At 40.1% G+C, this 19,489-nt stretch overlaps 1 protein-coding gene across 1 annotated transcript; it reads left to right on the forward strand.

Moving 5' to 3' along the window:
* Positions 1–800: 800 nt before the first annotated feature.
* On the forward strand, positions 801–1,656 carry LOC131235430 (dirigent protein 22-like). The gene has a single exon (XM_058232617.1). The coding sequence runs from the start codon at positions 1,051–1,053 to the stop codon at positions 1,621–1,623; it is 573 nt and encodes a 190-aa protein (XP_058088600.1). The 5' UTR covers positions 801–1,050; the 3' UTR covers positions 1,624–1,656.
* Positions 1,657–19,489: the final 17,833 nt, after the last annotated feature.

Genomic DNA, 19,489 nt, shown 5'->3' on the forward strand with positions numbered 1-19,489 from the left:
GCTGACCTTTGATGAGGACCATCCATTATGTGAGCCCACACTAATAAAGGTGATCCATCATGTGGGGTCACCTTTGATGTGGATCATCCATCCAATGTGTGGGCCCCACCTTGAATGTGGACAAACCATCACGTGGGGCCTCCTTTGATATGGAGAGAGAGAGAGAGAGATGTGGGGCCTCCTTTGATATGGACCATGAGAGAGATAAATAGATAGGGAGATATAGAGATATAGATGTGGGTCCTCCTTTGATATAGACCGTGAGATAGAGAGATAGAAAGCCAAAAGTTGAAAAGATTAAATTTTTTTTAAAAAAAAATTATGAAAATTAATAATTTTTAATACATATATAAGTTACTTTTGCAAGGAAGAGAATTGCGTGGTATGCCACATAACCTCGGTGGTGTGTTTACCTTACCAAGTTTTGTGGGTCTCACCATGATGTATGTGTTATATCCGCACATTTCTTCCATTTGAAGAGACCATCTTAAGGATGAGTCCAGCACTAAGGCAGATCCAAAGCTCAGGTGGACCACGCCATGGAAAGCAGTGGGGACAATGATTCCTGCTATTGAAACCTTTTTAGGGCCCACCATGATATTTATTTTCCATCAAACCTGTTCTTAAGCCTGTTCATAAGTAGCACTCCTACTCATTCCTCCCCTTCGGCTCCTCCCTGCAAATATGATTCTCTCTCCACACATGATTATCCATTACTTAAAACCAAGGCTACCATCATGCTACCATTCATCATCTGTGTTTTTATTTATTTATTTATTATTATTTATTTTTTACGCTTTTGTGATTGTCGAAGAATATATTCTATTGAAAAGTGGGCCTTCCCAAACACACAATCTAATCTTTTTTTCTTTTTTTCTTTTTTATATTCGTCACTATCAAGCTTTTACCTCTTCTAATTATTTTGACCATGCATACTGATTTTTCATCCACAATTTTCCTCTGTGCCTCAAAAATCTCTTATACATATAAATAGATAAAGACCATAAATTCGCCCAATTCTTCATCACTGGTCTACTTCCTTCACTTGTCATGGCCAGATTTCTTTTCAACCTCCACCTATTCATCATCATCTTCATTTTCATCATTGTCGTCGTCTCTGCAAAGCCCCACCGATCATCACAAGTGCTGGGGCCCGCTGTTGGGTTTGGAAAAGAGAAGATAAGCCATCTACGCTTCTACTTTCATGACATCGTAAGCGGTCCCAAGCCAACGGCCGTGCGAGTGGCCGCTGCAGCATCCACAAACAAATCACCCACGTTCTTCGGCGCTGTGGTGATGACTGACGACCCATTGACGGAAAGGCCTGACCCGAATTCAAAGCTGTTCGGAAGAGCTCAGGGGTTCTATGCGTCCGCGTCGCAGGAGGAACTTAGCTTTTTAATGGCCATGAATTTCGCATTCGTTGATGGAAAGTATAACGGGAGCACACTCAGTATACTCGGGAGGAACATGGTCTTCTCGAAGGTGAGGGAAATGCCAGTGGTGGGAGGGAGTGGGCTTTTTCGATTTGCTCGAGGTTATGCCCAGACCCACATCCACACCGCTAATTTCACGTCTGGAGATGCTGTCGTGGAGTATAACGTCCATATCATCCATTACTGATGGCTTTTACTTTTACTTTTTTCTTTCCTTTTTCTTTTTACCTTATCTTTAATCTCTCTCTGTCAGGCTTTTGCTCGTGGCTTGTGTTTGTTGCTTCTTTTTCAAGGAGAATTTTTTTAATACTCTGGCACAGTGTCGTGGATGATACGCAGGCACCTAAAAATTGCACATGTAACATACTGGTAGTCAAATGAAACTATCCAAAATTGATACAAATATAAATAAACAAATAAATAAAAGCTTATTTGATTATGTACCTATTGGATGGTTAAAAATGAAAAATATCCAACAGTTCTATTTTCCTGAACAAGTGCGTCCAAATGAGAGATCACGATTGTTGAAGCAATCTTATCTTCCACTTCTGAATAGGCTCAGGGCTCTACAAACTATTCGGTTTTATCTGAGTTCATATGTGCCACATGAACAATTTCTGAGGTGCCTTCGTATGGATCGTTATACGAAGCTGACTATCATATAACTCCACTCCAAAGATGGGCTAGAGGCGTCTACATGGTTTGTCTTTTATTATTATTATTATTATTATACTGGATTTGAGTACTTTGTTCTTACATCTCCATAATTGTACGTCTGTTTGATGATTAGAGAAATTTTAAGACTTTGTTCTTACATCTTCTTAATGGTATTGTCTGTTTGACGAGCAGAGATACTATAAGGGTCCAGATGATATACTTCACCGCTAACTGCCACTCGCATGCTGTGATACATTCACCATATGCATGTTGCATGGGTTGCATCATGCCCATTGATGCAGGACATAGCACAAATACATTCCTCGCATTGTTGGACCAAAAGAAGGTGAACTATAAATTAGCCACAACCTTTGATCCGGTTTTTGTTACTGGGCGCACAACCTATTAATCTTTATTGTAATGGGACATTAGGGGTGAACCGACTCACATCGCGTCTATCTATTTCATATGAAAAGGCACGCTTTCAACTCAAATAACAAAATTTTACAAAAAAATTACTATTTTTAATAATTTCTATTTTTATAATATTACCTTAGTTTTAGAGTTTTAAATTTTCTTCCTTTTTAGAAATAACTTTTAATTACACTAAGACTCTTTTAATAAAACTTTATTTGAAATTTTTATTTTTAGAAATTAGGATTAATATTTTATTAGAGTTAGAATTTTGCTATTTGTGATAATAATGAATTTTGGTTTAGTTTTTTTTTTTTTCTTTATTAATGGTAAAACGGAACACATACAAAAAGATACAATTATCAATTAATTTATTTTCAAAATTATTAGAAATAATCTTCTATTTTCTTTCCCAGTGAATTCGAAGAATCTCCGCGGGGTGAGTCCAAAGAAACTCCATGGATTCAGAGTAGTTATCCTTGAGGTGCGTCACCCATCCAAACCATTCGACTTGCAGGCCTTGTAGTTGATGGCGCATAACCCGAAAATCAAATTGATTCTACCACATCTAATGGCATATTCATGCCTAAGACACTTGGACTCTTTGTGGTTTATGTTGCCTTTTTTTCTTTCTTTTTTTCCCGGTATTGCTATTGTTATAATTCAAAATTGTGAAACCCCAACTCGCTTCGTTGTCGGTGGAAATCATGAGTTAAATTATTATGTAATAAATAAAGAAAAACACTCAAGTGGCACTATAATTTATTATAATTTATAGTGATCTAGTTGCATCAGTTCACTTCACTTGAATAGTCCATTCGATAGATCTGAACTGTTCATTAAATTTAGGGCACATTTTCTGAGCCATCAAACGAAAAATCATACTGATCCAATGCTCCAATCCATCTTTTATTTTTGGCCTTATTTCCACATCCATCCATTTTTTGAAGCCATGGATGGGATGGTTACAATTGCCTAAAATGTCATTATTAGGAGGCATGGGTAATCCATGTGCTCCCTCAAAACTAAATGAATCAAATTTTTTATTGAACCCATTTTTTGTAAACTATCTTGATCTTCATAGTAAAGACCATTGATCAGATGGTTCATATTTGTTGGTAGCCTATGAAATGCGTGCTAAACCTAATGAACAGTCTAGATCAATGGATTGGACTGTCAAAGTGACCCAATGCCAATAGGAGCACTGTAACAAGTGCTCTGAGAGAACAGGAGAATCTCTTATTAAAAATTAATAACATATAGCGACAACAGCAATTAGAGAAATGCTCCTTTGTTTGTAACGAAAAAGAAATAAAGAAATACTCGGTTGCTCTCGGAGCACAGTAAGTTCTCCCATTGGGACACTCAGTCGGATCCATTGATCTAGACCATTCATTAAGTCCCATGTACATTTCTTTCACTGCCATGCAACCATCATCATTGATTTGGCCTTATTTTCTATAGCCATCGTCTTTACGAGCCACGGATGGGGTGGTTAAGATTGCCTGACAAAAGTGATACTTTGGAATCACAAGCAATCCATAACGATACTAACAGGTGAATGGATTAAATTGCTGCTTTGTCAACTTTGTATAAATGATCTTGACCATCTATGTGTAAGGCTATTTCTCAAATGGCTATTATTTGTCAGATGAGTACAACGTTTTCATGGCAGCACAAAAAAATGTGCATTGGACGTGTAATAATGGTGGGACTGAATAATCTATGCGGGTCATAATCCACACAACCCAGATGTTTGGCATACAAAAGAAAATCTAGGGTCTACCCATCATATGAGCCCACATACAAAGATCCACCGAGATAAAAAAGCAAAAGAAAAAGGGCCCAAATCAAATCCTTCTACAAGCAACTCAACCATCACCTTTCTTGTTTTTCCTTATTTTAAATATCCCCACACTACATTATCTAAGGCTAATGAGCCCTTAATCAATTTGGGAAGACCAAGTCAATTATGGTTAGGGGTGTACATCTAGTCGAACCGAGTCTAGCTGGCCTCAGCTCAACTCGGCTCGGCCACTAGCTAACCTTAGCTCGAACTCGGCTCGGCTTGGTCCTCAAGCCTGATTGGCTAGTTCGGCTCGGTTTGGTCAACAGCTTGGGCCGAGTTCGAGCCAAGATCGAGCCGACTTCCCCATTGAGGCATTTTCACAAATACCTAGACTGCAACTTCAAAATCCCACTATATGTAAAACAAAAGCAATGGTTTTACGGTTATTTTATCAAAAACCTTCTAAGCAACATAAAAACCAAGAAAATAAAGGGTATTTGTTTCACGTACATACATTCCTTGCCACCCGCCACACTTCGTTGAGTAATTTCATCAAACACTTGGAGAGCAATATAAATAGCAAAGTAACCGAATCACCGAATTGGTTCGATCTGAGTTCGATTCAAGCTGGATTTGATCTGAGTTGAGTCGAGCTGGGGCCAGCTTGAACTTGGCTCGAACTCATTTTCGAGCTAAAAAAATCAGCTTGACTTGGCTCGAACTCATCTTTGAACCAAGTCGAATCAAGCTTTTTCGAGTTGAGTCGAGCGAGCTAACTGATCGAGCTAGCTCAGTTCATGTACACCCCTAATTATGGTAGCATTTGTTAGGACTCCCATCACTTGTCAGCTTTGCTAGACCATCTGCTACTGAGTTGCCCTCCCAAAATGTATGGGGAAAAACAAAGTTGAGGGGACCTTTCATTCGTTGGATGATTCCCATTCAGTAACATATATTTCAACTTCTTGAAAATAGGGGTATTAACCGCTTATGCAATAATACGGGAATCAATTTCAACTACAATGTTGGACAACCCCATTTCTTGACAAAGTTTTAAACTGTCTACCATCGCTTGAGCTTCTACAATGGTGTTTAAGACTTGACCGTTGTTGCGCAGCACGCTAACAACGCTAGTGAACCGAGATCCAATCTCCGGTCACACCCACAAACGATAAACAAAAAGAAATATAATTTCGAAGTAGAATCAAAGCATTCCAAACAAATCACAAGATAGGATATACGTCAAAAAACCCCCCAACAAGAGTAAAAAACCACGGTGCAAAACTTCCACTATGAAGAAAACGAGATTACAAGCAATATACTAACCATTTCCTTTTAGATGTATAGAGAAAATCCTTTGCTCACACTTTTTAATAACTCTCATTTACCCTAGAAAAGTCTTAGGGACCTCTATTTATAGTTTAGGCAACTTCCCTTTCGCGTCGAGGATGGGCCTCGACCGGTCGAACACCTTGGAACCAAAAAGTTGTTGATGCTCACTTGACTTTGAGTCGAGCCAACCCTCGACTGGTTGAGCGGTCCTGTCCGGATGTGGCTCCAAATCGTAACAATCTCCCACTTGGAGACACATAACCATAAACCTTCGACTTCTACATCTGGAGTGCACCACCTCTCTGTCTTCAAGCCTGAAGACCAATCAAAGCTGAACAGAGCTTTAGCTTCTCCCGTGTGACTGCCTTGGTCAGCATATCCGCAGGATTCTCACTTGTATGAATCTTCTCCAGAGCAATCAATCCATCTCCTAGTAACGAACGTATGAAGTGATATCTGATGTCAACATGCTTGGTCCTTAAATGAAAGACTGAATTCTTAGCCAAGTGTATTGCACTCTGACTACAGTATTACCCAGAGTAAAGACATAACCTATAATGTTTCTTCTGCTGTCGATATCTCCTACCAAATCTAAATCTACGTAGCCTTGTAGCTTGATTTTCGATCATCCATAACACAGCTCTACATCCACAGTACCTACCAGGTATCTGAGGATCCACCTCACAGCTTCCCAATGTTCCTTCTCGGGGTTGTTTATGAACATGCAAACAACTCCCACTGCTTGAGCAATGTATGGTCTCGTGCTTACCATAGCATACATGAGACTCAATAGCTGGCACATATGGGACTTTAGCTATGTAATCTCATTCCTCCTGTGTCTTCGCACCTTGCTCCTTAGAAAGCTTGAAGTGATTGACGAATGGAGTGTTAACCGACTTAGCACCTCCCATATTGAATTGATCAAGTACCTTGGCTTTGTGTTTTGCCTGAGACAAAACTCGTTTCTTGTTTTCCCTGTCACGCTTTATCCTTATGCCTAGGATTTATTTTGCGGCTTCTAAATCCTTTATGTCAAATTCTCTAGACAGTTGTCTTTTAATATCTGATGTCCTTCATGCTTGATCTGGCCATAAGCATATCATCAACGTATAGAAAAAGGATGATGTACGACGTATCAAACTTCTTCAAATAGCAACAGTGGTCTGGATGACATCTCTTATAACTGTTTCCCGACATGAAGCTGTCGAACTCTTGTACCACTACCTCGGGGCCTGCTTCAGGCCGTATAGACTTTTCTTCAGTCTACACATCTTGTTCTCCTTTCCTAGTGCCACGTATCCTGTTGGCTGATGCATATATATCTCTTCTTCAAGGTCCCCATAAAGAAAAACTGTCTTAACATCTGGCTGCTCTAGATATAAGTCCTTTGTAGCCACTATACTCAAAACCATGTGAATTATAGACATTTTCACTACCGGTGAAAATATTTCAATAAAATTGATACCTGCCTTTTGTTGAAACCCTTTCACAACTAATCTAGTCTTGTACCGTTTCGAACCATCGTGCTCCTCCTTTAGTCTGTAAACCCACTTGTTATAAAGAGCTTTCTTACCCTTAGGTAGAATGATTAGCTCCCATATACGATTAGACTCAAGAGAGTCCATCTCATCATCCATGGCCTGCTCCCACTTAACCCGTGTATCCGACTATAATGCCTCTTTAAAATACTCTAGTTCACCATTATCCGTCAGCAGTAGATAATGTAAGGAGGGTGAGTATCGGACCATGGGTCTCTTCTCCTAAGTAGACGTCCTTACAACCAGTGTCTGTGGCTCTACCTCATAATGCTTCTGTGCATGATCATCATGTGGCACTTAACACCCGTGTCCAATAACTCTTCCAACTCTACGAATTCTTTTTCTTCGGCTTTATTTTGCTGCACACTGTCCTTATGCATCATTTTTTTTATTGAAGACTACGTCTTTGCTTCTGATGATTTTTCTGCTTTCTGTATCCCAAAACCTATAGCCAAAATCATGCTATCTGTATCCTATAAACGTGCACCTCCTGGACTTTGCATCTAGCTTGTTTCTGTGCTCTGCATCAATGTGAACATATGAAGTGCAATCGAATACTCTGAGATGTGTAAGGTTCACTTCTTTCTCAGTCCACATTTCTTCTGGTAACCTACCATCCAATGGTGCTGAGGGACTTCTATTGATGAGATATGTGGCAGTATTCACAATATCAGCCCAAAAGGTCTTAGGTAACCCTGCATGTAACCACATGCTTCTGGCGTGCTCAAGAATGGTCTTGTTAATGCGCTCAGCCACACCGTTCTGTTGCGGTGTCCCTGGAATCATTTTCTGATATTTGATTCCATTTGCTGTACAATACTCTTCAAACCTCTTATCACAGTACCCTCCCCCATTATCTGATTTGAGACATTTTACTGTTTAACTTGTCTCATTTTTTACCATTACTTTCCACTTCTTATATATCAAATACATTAGATTTATGCTTTAAGAAATAGACTCACAGTTTTCTATTAGGATCATCAATAAAAGAAACAAAATAACGTGAGCCGCCAAGAGATGATATATGTGCCGGTCCCCACACGTCAGTGTGTACAAGCTCTAACAGATGTGTCTTTGGAGTGTGTCCTGTTATCTTGAAGCTCACCCTCTTCTGCTTGCCATATATGTAGTCCTCGCAGAATTTCAAGTCAATAGACTTCAGCCTTGGTAGCTTCCTTTTTTTTATAATAGTACTTCCATCCCTTTCTCACTCATATATCACAACCTCTGATGCCATAACTGCCCATTCACTTCAGTTGATGCGACTGCAAGTGAACTATACGATCCTGAAGTCACGTACAAAGTACCTTCCTTCTTACCTCGAGATATCACCAAGGCACCTTTTGTAATCTTCCAGGAATCACTAGTGAAAGTCGTCACATATCCTGTATTGGCCAATTGTCTCTCTGAGATCAAGTTCCGTTTCAAACTCGGTACATGTCTGACATCCCTCAATTTCAAAACCGTTCCATCTTTCTAATTTATATGAACGTCTTCCTTTCCAACAATACTGCATGACTCATCATCACCCAGGTATACACTCCCTAAGTTACTTGACATATAATCACGTAGAACTTCCTTACATAAAGTGGCATGAAATAAAGCACCCAAGTCTATGACCTAAGACTCATTTCTCGCATCAAGAGATAAGATCAATGCCTCTGTGTCCCTCTCCTCAGATATATTCACTGAATCCTTCCTGTCTTGAGAGCTTCCTTCTTGTTTCTTAAGCGCCCTATAATCATGTTTCATATGCCCTTTTTTTCCCTCAATGCCAATACCCATATTTGTCTTTCAGTCCCTTTAACTTCTTCCTCGACTTAGAATGTCCGTATTTATTGTCTCATTTGTTCAGTGATCTTCCTCTTCCTTCAACGTTTAGAGCATGCCCTGAATCCTCTGAAATTCCTGATGTCTTTCTTCTAGATTTTTCGCTGAGAATTAGACCGACTATATTGTCGAACTTTAGCTTTGTCGACCCTGAAGAATTGCTCACGGCAATCACCAAACCATTACAACTGTCTGGCAAACTGGACAAGATCAATAACGCCCTGACCTTATCCTTAAAAACAATGCCAACGGATTCCAATTGGCTCGTGATTGTATTGAACTCGTTGAGATGTTCAGCCACGCTCCCACCATCTGACATCTTTATGTTGAATAGCCGCTTCGTGAGATGAACCTTGTTGGACGCTGAGGGTTTGTCATACATCATAGCTAGGGCTTTCATTAATTCTTTTGTGTTTTTCACCTTCGATATATTGAAGTCAACGCTCTTAGACAAAGAGAGTCGGATCATTCCTAAAGCCTTCCGATCTAATAAAAACCATTCATCATCTGTCATCTTTTCTGGTTTCTTCTCTTTCCTCCTAGAGGAATATAGAGGTCCTTCTGATACAGATAATCCCCCATCTGCATCTTCTAGAAGGCAAAGTTTGAACTATCAAACTTCTCAATTCTAGTCTTCCCTTCTTCTGTCATGCTCCCACTTGAACTAAACCAATAGCTCTGATACCAGTTGTTGCGCAGCATGCCAACAACGTTAGTGAACCGAGATCTAATCTCCGGTCTCAACCATAAACGATAAACAGAAAGAAATATAATCTGGCAGTAGAATCAAAGCATTCCAAACAAACCACAAGACAAGATATACGTGGAAAAATCCCAACAAGGGCAAAAAACCACGATGCAAAACTTTCACTATGAAGAAAATGAGATTACAAGCAATATACTAACCTTTTCCCTTTAGATGTATAGAGAAAACCCTTTGCCCACACTTTTGAATAACTCCTATTTACCCTAGAAAAGCCCTAGGGACCCCTATTTATAGTTTAAAAAACTTCCCTTTAGCATCCGTACGAAACCGACTCAAATTTCCGCAATCCGTATCAAATCCGCAAAACGAATCTGCGTAACCTCGACTGGTCGAGTAGGCTGCTGTTCACACCTCAAGTATAGGGTTGTGATGTAATAATAATTTCGGTAAGACCGAGGTCGAATACACAGGGACTAAACCTTGTACGTAATCTGAATATAACTTGAACTAGAACTAGGATAAGATGAAATATAAATCATGTAAAAGAAAGAGAATAATTGTGAATAGATTAATTAAAAACTAATAAAAATAAAGGTGGAAACTAGGGTGTCAAGGATCCACTTGTAGCAATTGGGAAGCTATTTTGCATAATTCAAGGACACAACTGGAATCAGAGTCCTATCTTATCCAAGTTGGTAAGAAGAGATTTGTCAGATCTCTGAACTTCTCATGGTTCTAATCATCAATAAATAAGAGTGGTGAAGATTTGGAAGTGATCCTGCCACCTCACCATGCCTAGGAGACTATGGCAAACAACAACAATTTACCAATCTCACAGCCAATCATAAGAGAATTGTGTAAGTTTAGGAAGAATTCCATCACCGAACCATGCCCAGGAGACAATAGTGAATAACAGGGCCTCCTAAGTTCACAATCTCATAATGAAAAGAACATACTCAAAGCTATTGCAAATCTACTGTAATTTGAGTCACAATAAACCATTAAAAAAACTAAAAGTATTCCTTAATAATCAAACTAGAATCCATAAGAGTTCAATAACCATGAATCAAACTAAAGCCACCTTCTTAATCACGTTAGCTTCACCTCTTAACCCTAGATAAGAGATTTAGCCTGACATGATTAGACTATCACTCTCAAAAACATAAAGAAAAAAAAAACTATAAAACAAGAAGGAAAGAAAAGAAGGAAGAGGGAAGGACCCGGCCGACCCTCTCTTGTGCTCCCGTCCCAGGATCCAAACTCTGATTTCCTCGATGATGCCTTTCCTCTCTCTCTCTCTCTCTCTCTCTCTCTCTCTCTCTCTCTCTCTCCCCCTCTTTCTTATATAAACAGCAGTAAACAACGGCTGGGAGTGGTTGTTGTATTAGAGTCGGAAACCCATCAGTTGATGCAGAGAGAACTTACGCAACAAAGACTTTCGCAGCCCGAAATCAAACGTGGTCGGTGATGTTCACCACGTATTTCTTCGAGCAAACTCCCTTGGATGGTCAGTTTTTGCTCTCGTTCCATCTAAATGTCTTGGATCATCATGATGTGTGATGATGGTGGCCCACCAGAGTCGACCGCAACTCCTTATTGCGAAATAGAGTCGTCGCAAGTCAACTCTGTTGCATGCGTTGGCCCATTTATTGAAGCCAAGTGGAAAATCCATTCTATTCATTGGTTTCAGGACGAAAAACCATCCGGGAAGGAGTGTTTTTGGAGTGAAATCGGTGTGGCCCTCGAGCTTGTCTACTCAGTTGTCCATCTTACGTTAACGGCTAGGATTTTACAATAGCTTGCATGGTCTCGAAAGGTTACCTAGATGAGGGTCGTGGCCACATCCTGAGATAATTAAATGTTCGGATCATCGTACCAGATGATGAGTGAGGCCCACAATGCAGATAAGCGTCCACATGGCGCGGACGCTGTTCTTACGTAGAAGCTGGGTCGGGTCAGCACCCGCTGACCGATCTAAGCGATTCAGTGCACCACAAGTTGTGCACCCTCTGTGCACTCGAACCATACATGTATGATCCACCTTGATGTTTTTGATAAATCCGCTCTGACCATCTCTTTTCTCAGCTCATTTTAACAGTTGGGACTAAAATTAAAGCATATCCAGATATCAAGTGGACACCAAATCACTGTTTTGTGGGCTAATCTGTCCGTTAGGCTACTTTCACAGGGATCTGATGGCTGAATTTTAACTTGTATGGTTAATTTATGGTCCTCTAGCCATGTATGAAGTTTTTAGCTGAATGGATGGTGGGAACCCTGTGATCTTGCATTCTGGATGTCTTTCAGGCCACTTGAGCTTCAGTCTCTTGATTTTCTCGGTTCTCTAGCGTGTAAATTCATCGATCTTGGTCCCCTAGGGTCCATCCCTTGCCTTGGTGAATTCTCAGCGTTAAATTCATGCTTTTAGTACCATGTTTCAGTCTAGGCTCCTTATGCACCTTGCATTACAAATATGATTAAAATAGGTTGTTAAACAGTATCATGTTTGTAAAATCAGGTAATAACTGGGGTCAAATATGTAATATTTGACCCTCAACACAACCCCCTACTAGCATCTTGCTAGTCCCGAGTAAAGTATGCGAAAAATAAGTTGAGACTTACAGGACAATTTCCATAAACTCAAGTGATTTATGAAAAACAATCTAGATCCTAAAATTCTAAGATTCATGAATGTTGGGCATTACTATATCCTGGACTCAAGTGCACAGTAAATTCCATAGTCAAGTTCAAAGTATTAATCCATCAATTAGAAAAAATTCTAAACATTGAGTTCCATGGGTGTATAGTGTAATCTCGACTTATCATCATTAAGAGATTCAATCGTCAAGTTCTATGATAACATTGATGATCAAAAGAGCATTTAGGACAATCAAAACCTAAACTAGAACTTGCCTTACAGTTCTTCTTTCTTCTTCTTCTTCTTTTTTTTTTGTTTTCATTCTTCTAGCTTTTGGTTTTTCATCGAGGGGGAAGAGAATCGAATCCGCACCTATAGGGAGCAAACCTATGGTGAAGATCGCACACCCAACCATTTCCTAACGACAACTATTTTTTTAGCTGGGTATTCTTTTTCTTTCTTTCTTTCTTTCTTTCTTTTTTTTTCTATATTCTTCTTATTGAACATGATGGACAAATTCCCTAGATTGGTTCCTTCCATGCTTAATGATCACCAAGTTACAATTCAATATCGAACTGAAATCTTAATGTGTAAGCGAGATGTGTCTTGTGAAATCATGACTCAATCAATGTTTAAAACTTTTAATCATGGATTAATAGTTCGAACTTAACTGTGAAATCTAACAAATAACTAAATCCAAGAGTCATAAATTACCAACATCAACACCCAAATCCATAGCTCAACTGGCAGACTTAGTGGAGATACCTCGTTTCAACACTTGAGGTCTTGGTATCGGTCCCTAGCGAGGGTGGCTAACATGGAGTGTGTGTACTGACATGGGTGTGTACTGACAAGATAACCTTAAAAAAAAAAAAAAATTACCAACATCACTTATCTTGTAATTCTAAATCCAAGATGGTTGTCAAAATAACTTCGAATTCACAAGAAATTCCAGAAAAATTTAAAAATTTTCACAAATTTTGCTCAAGACCAAGAAAATACTGATTAAGTAACCTAATCTCCCACCCCAACCTAAAATCTACATTGTCCTCAATGTAAAAGATAAATGAGCATGCAATGCACATGAGACAATGAAAGTAAATGAAACATGATGGGAAGATAGTACCTAAATGAAGGAATCGAGAGGAATTTTTCAAGAGATCACAATGTGAGAGCAGGTCAGCACGAGAGTGAAAACACGAAAACAAACTAACCTAATAGCATAAAACCGTCTAACCTAGACAACATAAAGCAAACTACACTAGTCGTATGCAAGCAGGGAAAAACTACTCGATCATGCCGCAAGGTTCCTCTTCCGGTCAATATCTTGATAAGTTTCTTAATAAGTTCCTCAATAGGATCATCCAAAAACCCTTTTTGCAATAAGCTTGGACGCCCAGGAGCATGACTTTCTAGAGAAACTTATGTACCTCATAAGAAATTTTTCATTGAATTGCTTGAGGTATCCAGAGTATATACGATTCACCTGTGACAGAAGAAGTTTCAACGTTAGTATCGCATGGTGAATCAGAGACTACAAGTAGGTAAAGTTAAGAAAACTTCTCAGAAAGTGATGTAGTCTCAATACATTCCGAAGTGTCAGACTTTTGTTCCATTGTCAGCTTATCCTCCTTTAATGGCAGACAATGAGGATCTGGGGAGGGAGGGGCTTCAGAGTAAGGGTTCTCTTAGTCCGTGACAACTATCGAGATGTTGTCTTGTAAGGCATTCACTATGTCTCTTATCATGGGATCGTTTGAATCTACAAAGTGTGCAAAGCAATCATCCAAAGAGGTGGGGAATTCAACTGAGAGTGACTCATTCTTCACATTGAAGTTTATGATGTGCTGCCCAAGGAGTTCATTGTCTTTAAAAGTAAACGGAGGTACGCTCTCTTGCTCCAGCCCTGCACAAACAGATTGAGGGTCAGTAGACAAAGCATTGATGTGCGGACTCTGTTCATTGATACTACTCAAAAGAGGCATTGAATCGTCAAAATTCAACAATTCAGATGGTGGCCTCAATCGGGTGGTTTCAAATTCTAGAGTCGTATCGAATAAATCATCCATTCCTCGAATCATATCATCACTCAATTTAGGGAGTGATCCAAACATGTCTCATAAGAGATAGAATGGTTGGTTGTAATGAGCTCATCCACTTTTCAATTAGACATGTCAGGTGAGTGGAGTAGCTCATTATGACCGCTCACTTCGTGTACTTTTTGATCATTGACTTGGACCAAACTTGAGATTAATTCCAGCGAAACTGGGGCTACACACTCATGATCGTCATCCCAATAGTCATCATATTCTAGTTCAATGCAATGCACACTTGGGATGGGATCACTTTCCTCACATTCTACACCTAAAATGGGTTGAGGTTTGCATAAACTAACCTCTTCTTTATCATTAAAATCTAGTGTGTCATGTGAGTGAAGTGTGTCATCATCATTATATTTGAAAGACACCCACGTCTCTTGATCATTCTTTTGAATCGTCATTGAGATCAACTCTTTAGAAAATTGAACCATATGCTCATTAATGTAATCCAACTCTTCATTCCAAATTTCAGATTTCTTCAAAAGTGAATGAGGATCACTTTCCTCACATTATGTTTCTAGATTGGGTTGTGGTTGGGATGAGCGAGCTTCATCTATCCTATCAAGGCGCGAATTGAGGGATTTTATTGCTTTTCTAATTTTCGTAAGACACTCCATGTTACGCTGAAATGAATCCTCTTGGATCGTTTCTGGTTGGATCTCAAAGGTAGGGTATCTAAGAGAATAATCATTATAATATGTTGTTAGTTCATCTTCTCAATTTTGATGTTTTCACTAGTTATAGTCATACTGATCATACGTGGGAGAATATGATGGTTGATAATAATCCTCATTCCCAAAATTATGATCATGTACGAACCTACTAACCGATGGCGCATAACGTTCTAGTCGGTTCTAAATGGAGAAAAATCTTGAGGTATAAGTTAAATTCCATAACCCTCAGGCATTCTCCAATATTGCTTATCCATCTCAGCATATACACGTACCCAAGTTTCCATGGTGAACCCTAATTCTGAGTCTAATCCTAGAAGAAAATAAAGGAAAAATTCCTACAGCAATGTAGAAGTAAGAGGAGAAGTTAGAAAGGTGTTACCAAATAAGACGTTCTTATGTTAAGATCCTGTAAAACAAAACAAACCAAGTTAGTATTTAAGAGGTAAGACCTAATCTAACTAATAGAGAAAATAAAGAAATTAGGATGAAGTTACCAATTTAGAAGATCTATCAACAACCCTACAACACAGGAAAGTTAGTTCTAAAAATCAAATAGAAAGAAAAATCTAAAACTAAAGTTAGTACAATCCTAATCTTAAACAAATTATAAAACCAATTAATTTTAGAAAATCGTAGCCATCAGTCCCCGGCAACAACGCCAAAAACTTGTTCACACCCTAAGTATAGGGTTGTGATGTAGTAATAAACTCGGTGAGACCAAGGACGAATCCCAAGGGACTGAAAACTTGTACGTAATCTGAAACTAACCAGAACTAGAACTAGGTGAAGATGAAATCTAAATTAGGTAAAAGGAAGGGACTAATTGTGAATAGATTAATTAAAAACTAATAAAAATTAAGGTGGGAACTCGGGTGCCAAGGATCCACTTGTAGCAATTGAGAAGCTACCTTGCATAATTCAAGTACACAACTGGAATCAGAGTCCTATCTTATCCAGTTGGTAAGAAGAGATTTGTCAGATCTTTAAACTTCTCATGGTTCTAATCATCAATAGATAAGAGTGGTGAAGATTTGGAAGTGATTCCGTCACCTAACCATGCCCAGGAAACTATGGCAAACAATAATAATTTTCCAATATCACAGTCAATCATAAGAGAATTGTGAAAGTTTAGAAAGGATTCCATCACCGAACCATGCCCAGGAGACAATGGTGAACAACAGGGCCTCCTAAGTTCACAATCTCATAATGAAAAGAACATACTCGAAGCTATTGCAGATCTATTGTAATTTGAGTCACAATAAACCATTAAAAAAACTAAAAGTCTTCCTTAATAATCAAACTAGAATCCATAAGAGTTCAATAACCATGAATCAAAGCAAAGCCACCTTCCTAATCATGCTACAAGCTTCACCTCTTAGCCCTAGATAAGAGGTTTAGCCTGACATGGTTAGGCTAGCTCTCTCAAAAACATAAAGGAAAAAAAAAACTATAAAACAAGAAGGAAAGAAAAGAAGAAGGAAGAGGGAATAAGGTCCCGGCCGACCCTCTCTTGTGCTCCCGTCCCAGGATCCAAACTCTGATTCGTCGATGATGCCTCTCATTTCTCTCTTTCTTATATAAACAGCAGTAAGCAGCGGCTGGGAGTGGTTGTTGTGTTAGAGTCGGAAACCCATCAGTTTACGAAGAGAGAACTTACGCAACAAAGACTTTCGCAGCCTGAAATCAAACGTGGTCGGTGATGTTCACTGCGGATTTCTTCGAGAAAACTCCCCTGGACAGTCACTTTTTGCTCTCGTTCCATCTGAATGGCTTGGATCATCACGATGTGTGATGATGGTGGCCCACCAGAGTCGACCGCAACTTCCTGTTGCGAAACAGAGTCGCCGCAAGTCGACTCTGTTACATGCCTTGGCCCATTTATTGAAGCCAAGTGGAAAATCTACTCCGTCCATTGGTTTCAAGACGAAAAATAATCCGGTAAGGAGTGTTTTTGGAGTGAAATCGGTGTGGCCCTCGATCTTGTCTACTCCGCCGTCCATCTTACGTTTAACGGCTAGGATTTTGCATCAGCTTGCATAGTCTCAAAAGGTCACCTAGATGACGGTCGTGGCCACCTCCTGAGACAATTTAACGGTTCGGATCATTATAAACGATGATGATTGGGGCCCACAATGCAGATCAGCGTCCACATGGCATGAACGTTGTTCTTACGCAGAAGCTGGGTCGGGTCAGCGCCCGTTGACCGACCTAAGCAGTACGGTGCACTGCAAGTTGTGCACCTTCTGTGTACTCGCACCATACATGTAAGATCCACCTTGATGTTTTTGATAAATCCGCTCTGACCATCTCTTTTATCAGCTCATTTTAACAGTTGGGACCAAAATTGAAGCATATCCAGATATCAGGCAGGCAGCAAATCACTGTTTTATTGTCTGATCTTCTATTGGGCTACTTTCATAGGGATTCAATGGCTGAATTTTGACATGTATGGTTAATTTATGGTTCTCTGACCATGCATGAAGTTTCTATCCGAATGGATGGTGGGAACCCTGTGATCTTGCATTCTGGACATCTTTCAGGCCACTTGAGCTTCAATTTCTTGATTTTCTCGGATCTCTAGCATATAAATTCATCGATCTCTGTCCCTTGGGGTCCATCCCTTACCTTGGTGAATTTTGAGCTTTAATTCTATGCTTTTAGTACCCTGTTTCATTCTAGACTCCTAAATGCACCTTGCATCACAAACGCGATTAAAATAAGTCGTTAAATAGTATCATATCCGTAAAATCAGGTAATAAATGGGGTCTAATATGTAATATTTGACCCTCAATAGTTGCACGAATGGTCGAACGAACCCTCGACTGGTCGAGCATGGGCCTCGACCGATCGAGAACCTCGGAACCAAAAAACTAATGCTCGCTTGACTTTGAGTCGAGCCAGCCCTCGACTAGTCGAGTGGGCCACTCGACAGGTCGATCAGACCACTCGACTGGTCGAGCGGGCCTGTCTGAATGTGACTCCACATCTCAACAACCATAACTCAAGTGAAAAGCAAAAATGAAGCGCATAGATGATCTCTACACACTGCGCCTCCTCCACCTTTCCCCGAGTTTCTCCCAGAGGACCTATTGAAATTCAATTTCAACAAGCCCCTATCTGGTTTCATCCATTTAACAAATTATGAATTTTCATTTGTTTCCGAAGTGGTAGCGGCTATTCCTGTGGCCTGTAAGGAGATGTTTTCGAGGTTATCCCTACTAATGTAAACAACCAAGGTATGTAAGTTCTTTTCTTCATTTTTCGTTTATCTTTCTTGTAAAGGTAGTCGACAGTAGGTCATGCATCCCAATGGTGGGTTGCGGCTTCTGCTATGGATGATTTTGATACCATTTGAGGCTTGCTCCCTTGCTTCATTTTTTGGGACATTTGGTGTGCCGAAAATGGGGTGCATTTTGAAGGTCATCGCATGGAAGTGGGTTCGGTGATCACTGGGTTTAGGGGTGCACACAGTTCGGTTTGGTCTGGTTTTGGGGTGAAACCGGAACCGAACCGTTACTAACGGTTCTAGGAAATTTGGAACCGGAACCGAACCATTGGCACCTTAGAACCGAACCGAAACCGAACCGTTAAAACCGGTTCGGTTCCGGATCGGTTCCACAGTTCTTGGCTTTTTATAATCCAGCCCAATTGCAAGCCCATGTCCATCCATGTTGTGGTCCATTTGATGAATGGTTTAGATGTTGTATAAGGTGTTCAAAAATACATTTACGAAAATAATTATTCTAGAGAAAATAATTATAAGGTATGCAAAAATACATCGGTTCGGTTAAAGGATCGGATCCACGGTTCGGTTCTACGGATCGGATCCACGGTTTGGTTCTACGGATCGGTTCACGGTTCGGTTCGGTTCTACATACTCCCAAACCGAGAACCGAACCGATGTCACCGGTTCTTTGATTTTTGGAACCGGAACTGGAACCGGTGCACTCTAGAACCGGACCAAACCGGACCGTTTGGTTGGTTCTGGTCCGGTTCTACAGTTCTACCGGTTAAATGTGCACCCCTAACTGGGTTCAGGAGGTGGATTCATCTCATCAAGCCATATCTCTCTCCACCCAAAAATGGTATCCGGTCCCGTCAAGAGGCCTTCTGAGAGCTAGGGCTCAATTCGGTGCCTCTTAAGACGCCGCTCTTGTCAGTTGTGAGGTGGAGAAGGATGGAGGTTGATTGGGTTAAAATCAACATCGACGGCTTGACAAGAAGGAACCCCGTGTCATTAGGGGGAGGAGGTATGTGCAGAAATGGGTGAGGTGACTTTATCTTTTCCTTCTCTAGTGGGTATGGCACGGGTTCTAATTTATGTGCGGAAGAAAAAGCTTTGGTGGAGGGGCTTGCTTTATGTGTGGCTCGTGGCT

Source organism: Magnolia sinica, chromosome 19 (genome assembly GCF_029962835.1).
Source record: "Magnolia sinica isolate HGM2019 chromosome 19, MsV1, whole genome shotgun sequence".
Taxonomy (NCBI): domain Eukaryota; kingdom Viridiplantae; phylum Streptophyta; class Magnoliopsida; order Magnoliales; family Magnoliaceae; genus Magnolia; species Magnolia sinica.

What these genes read in the sequence shown, in the direction of transcription:
- LOC131235430 (XM_058232617.1), top strand. Translation starts at nt 1,051, where the DNA reads ATGGCCAGATTTCTTTTCAACCTCCACCTATTCATCATCATCTTCATT.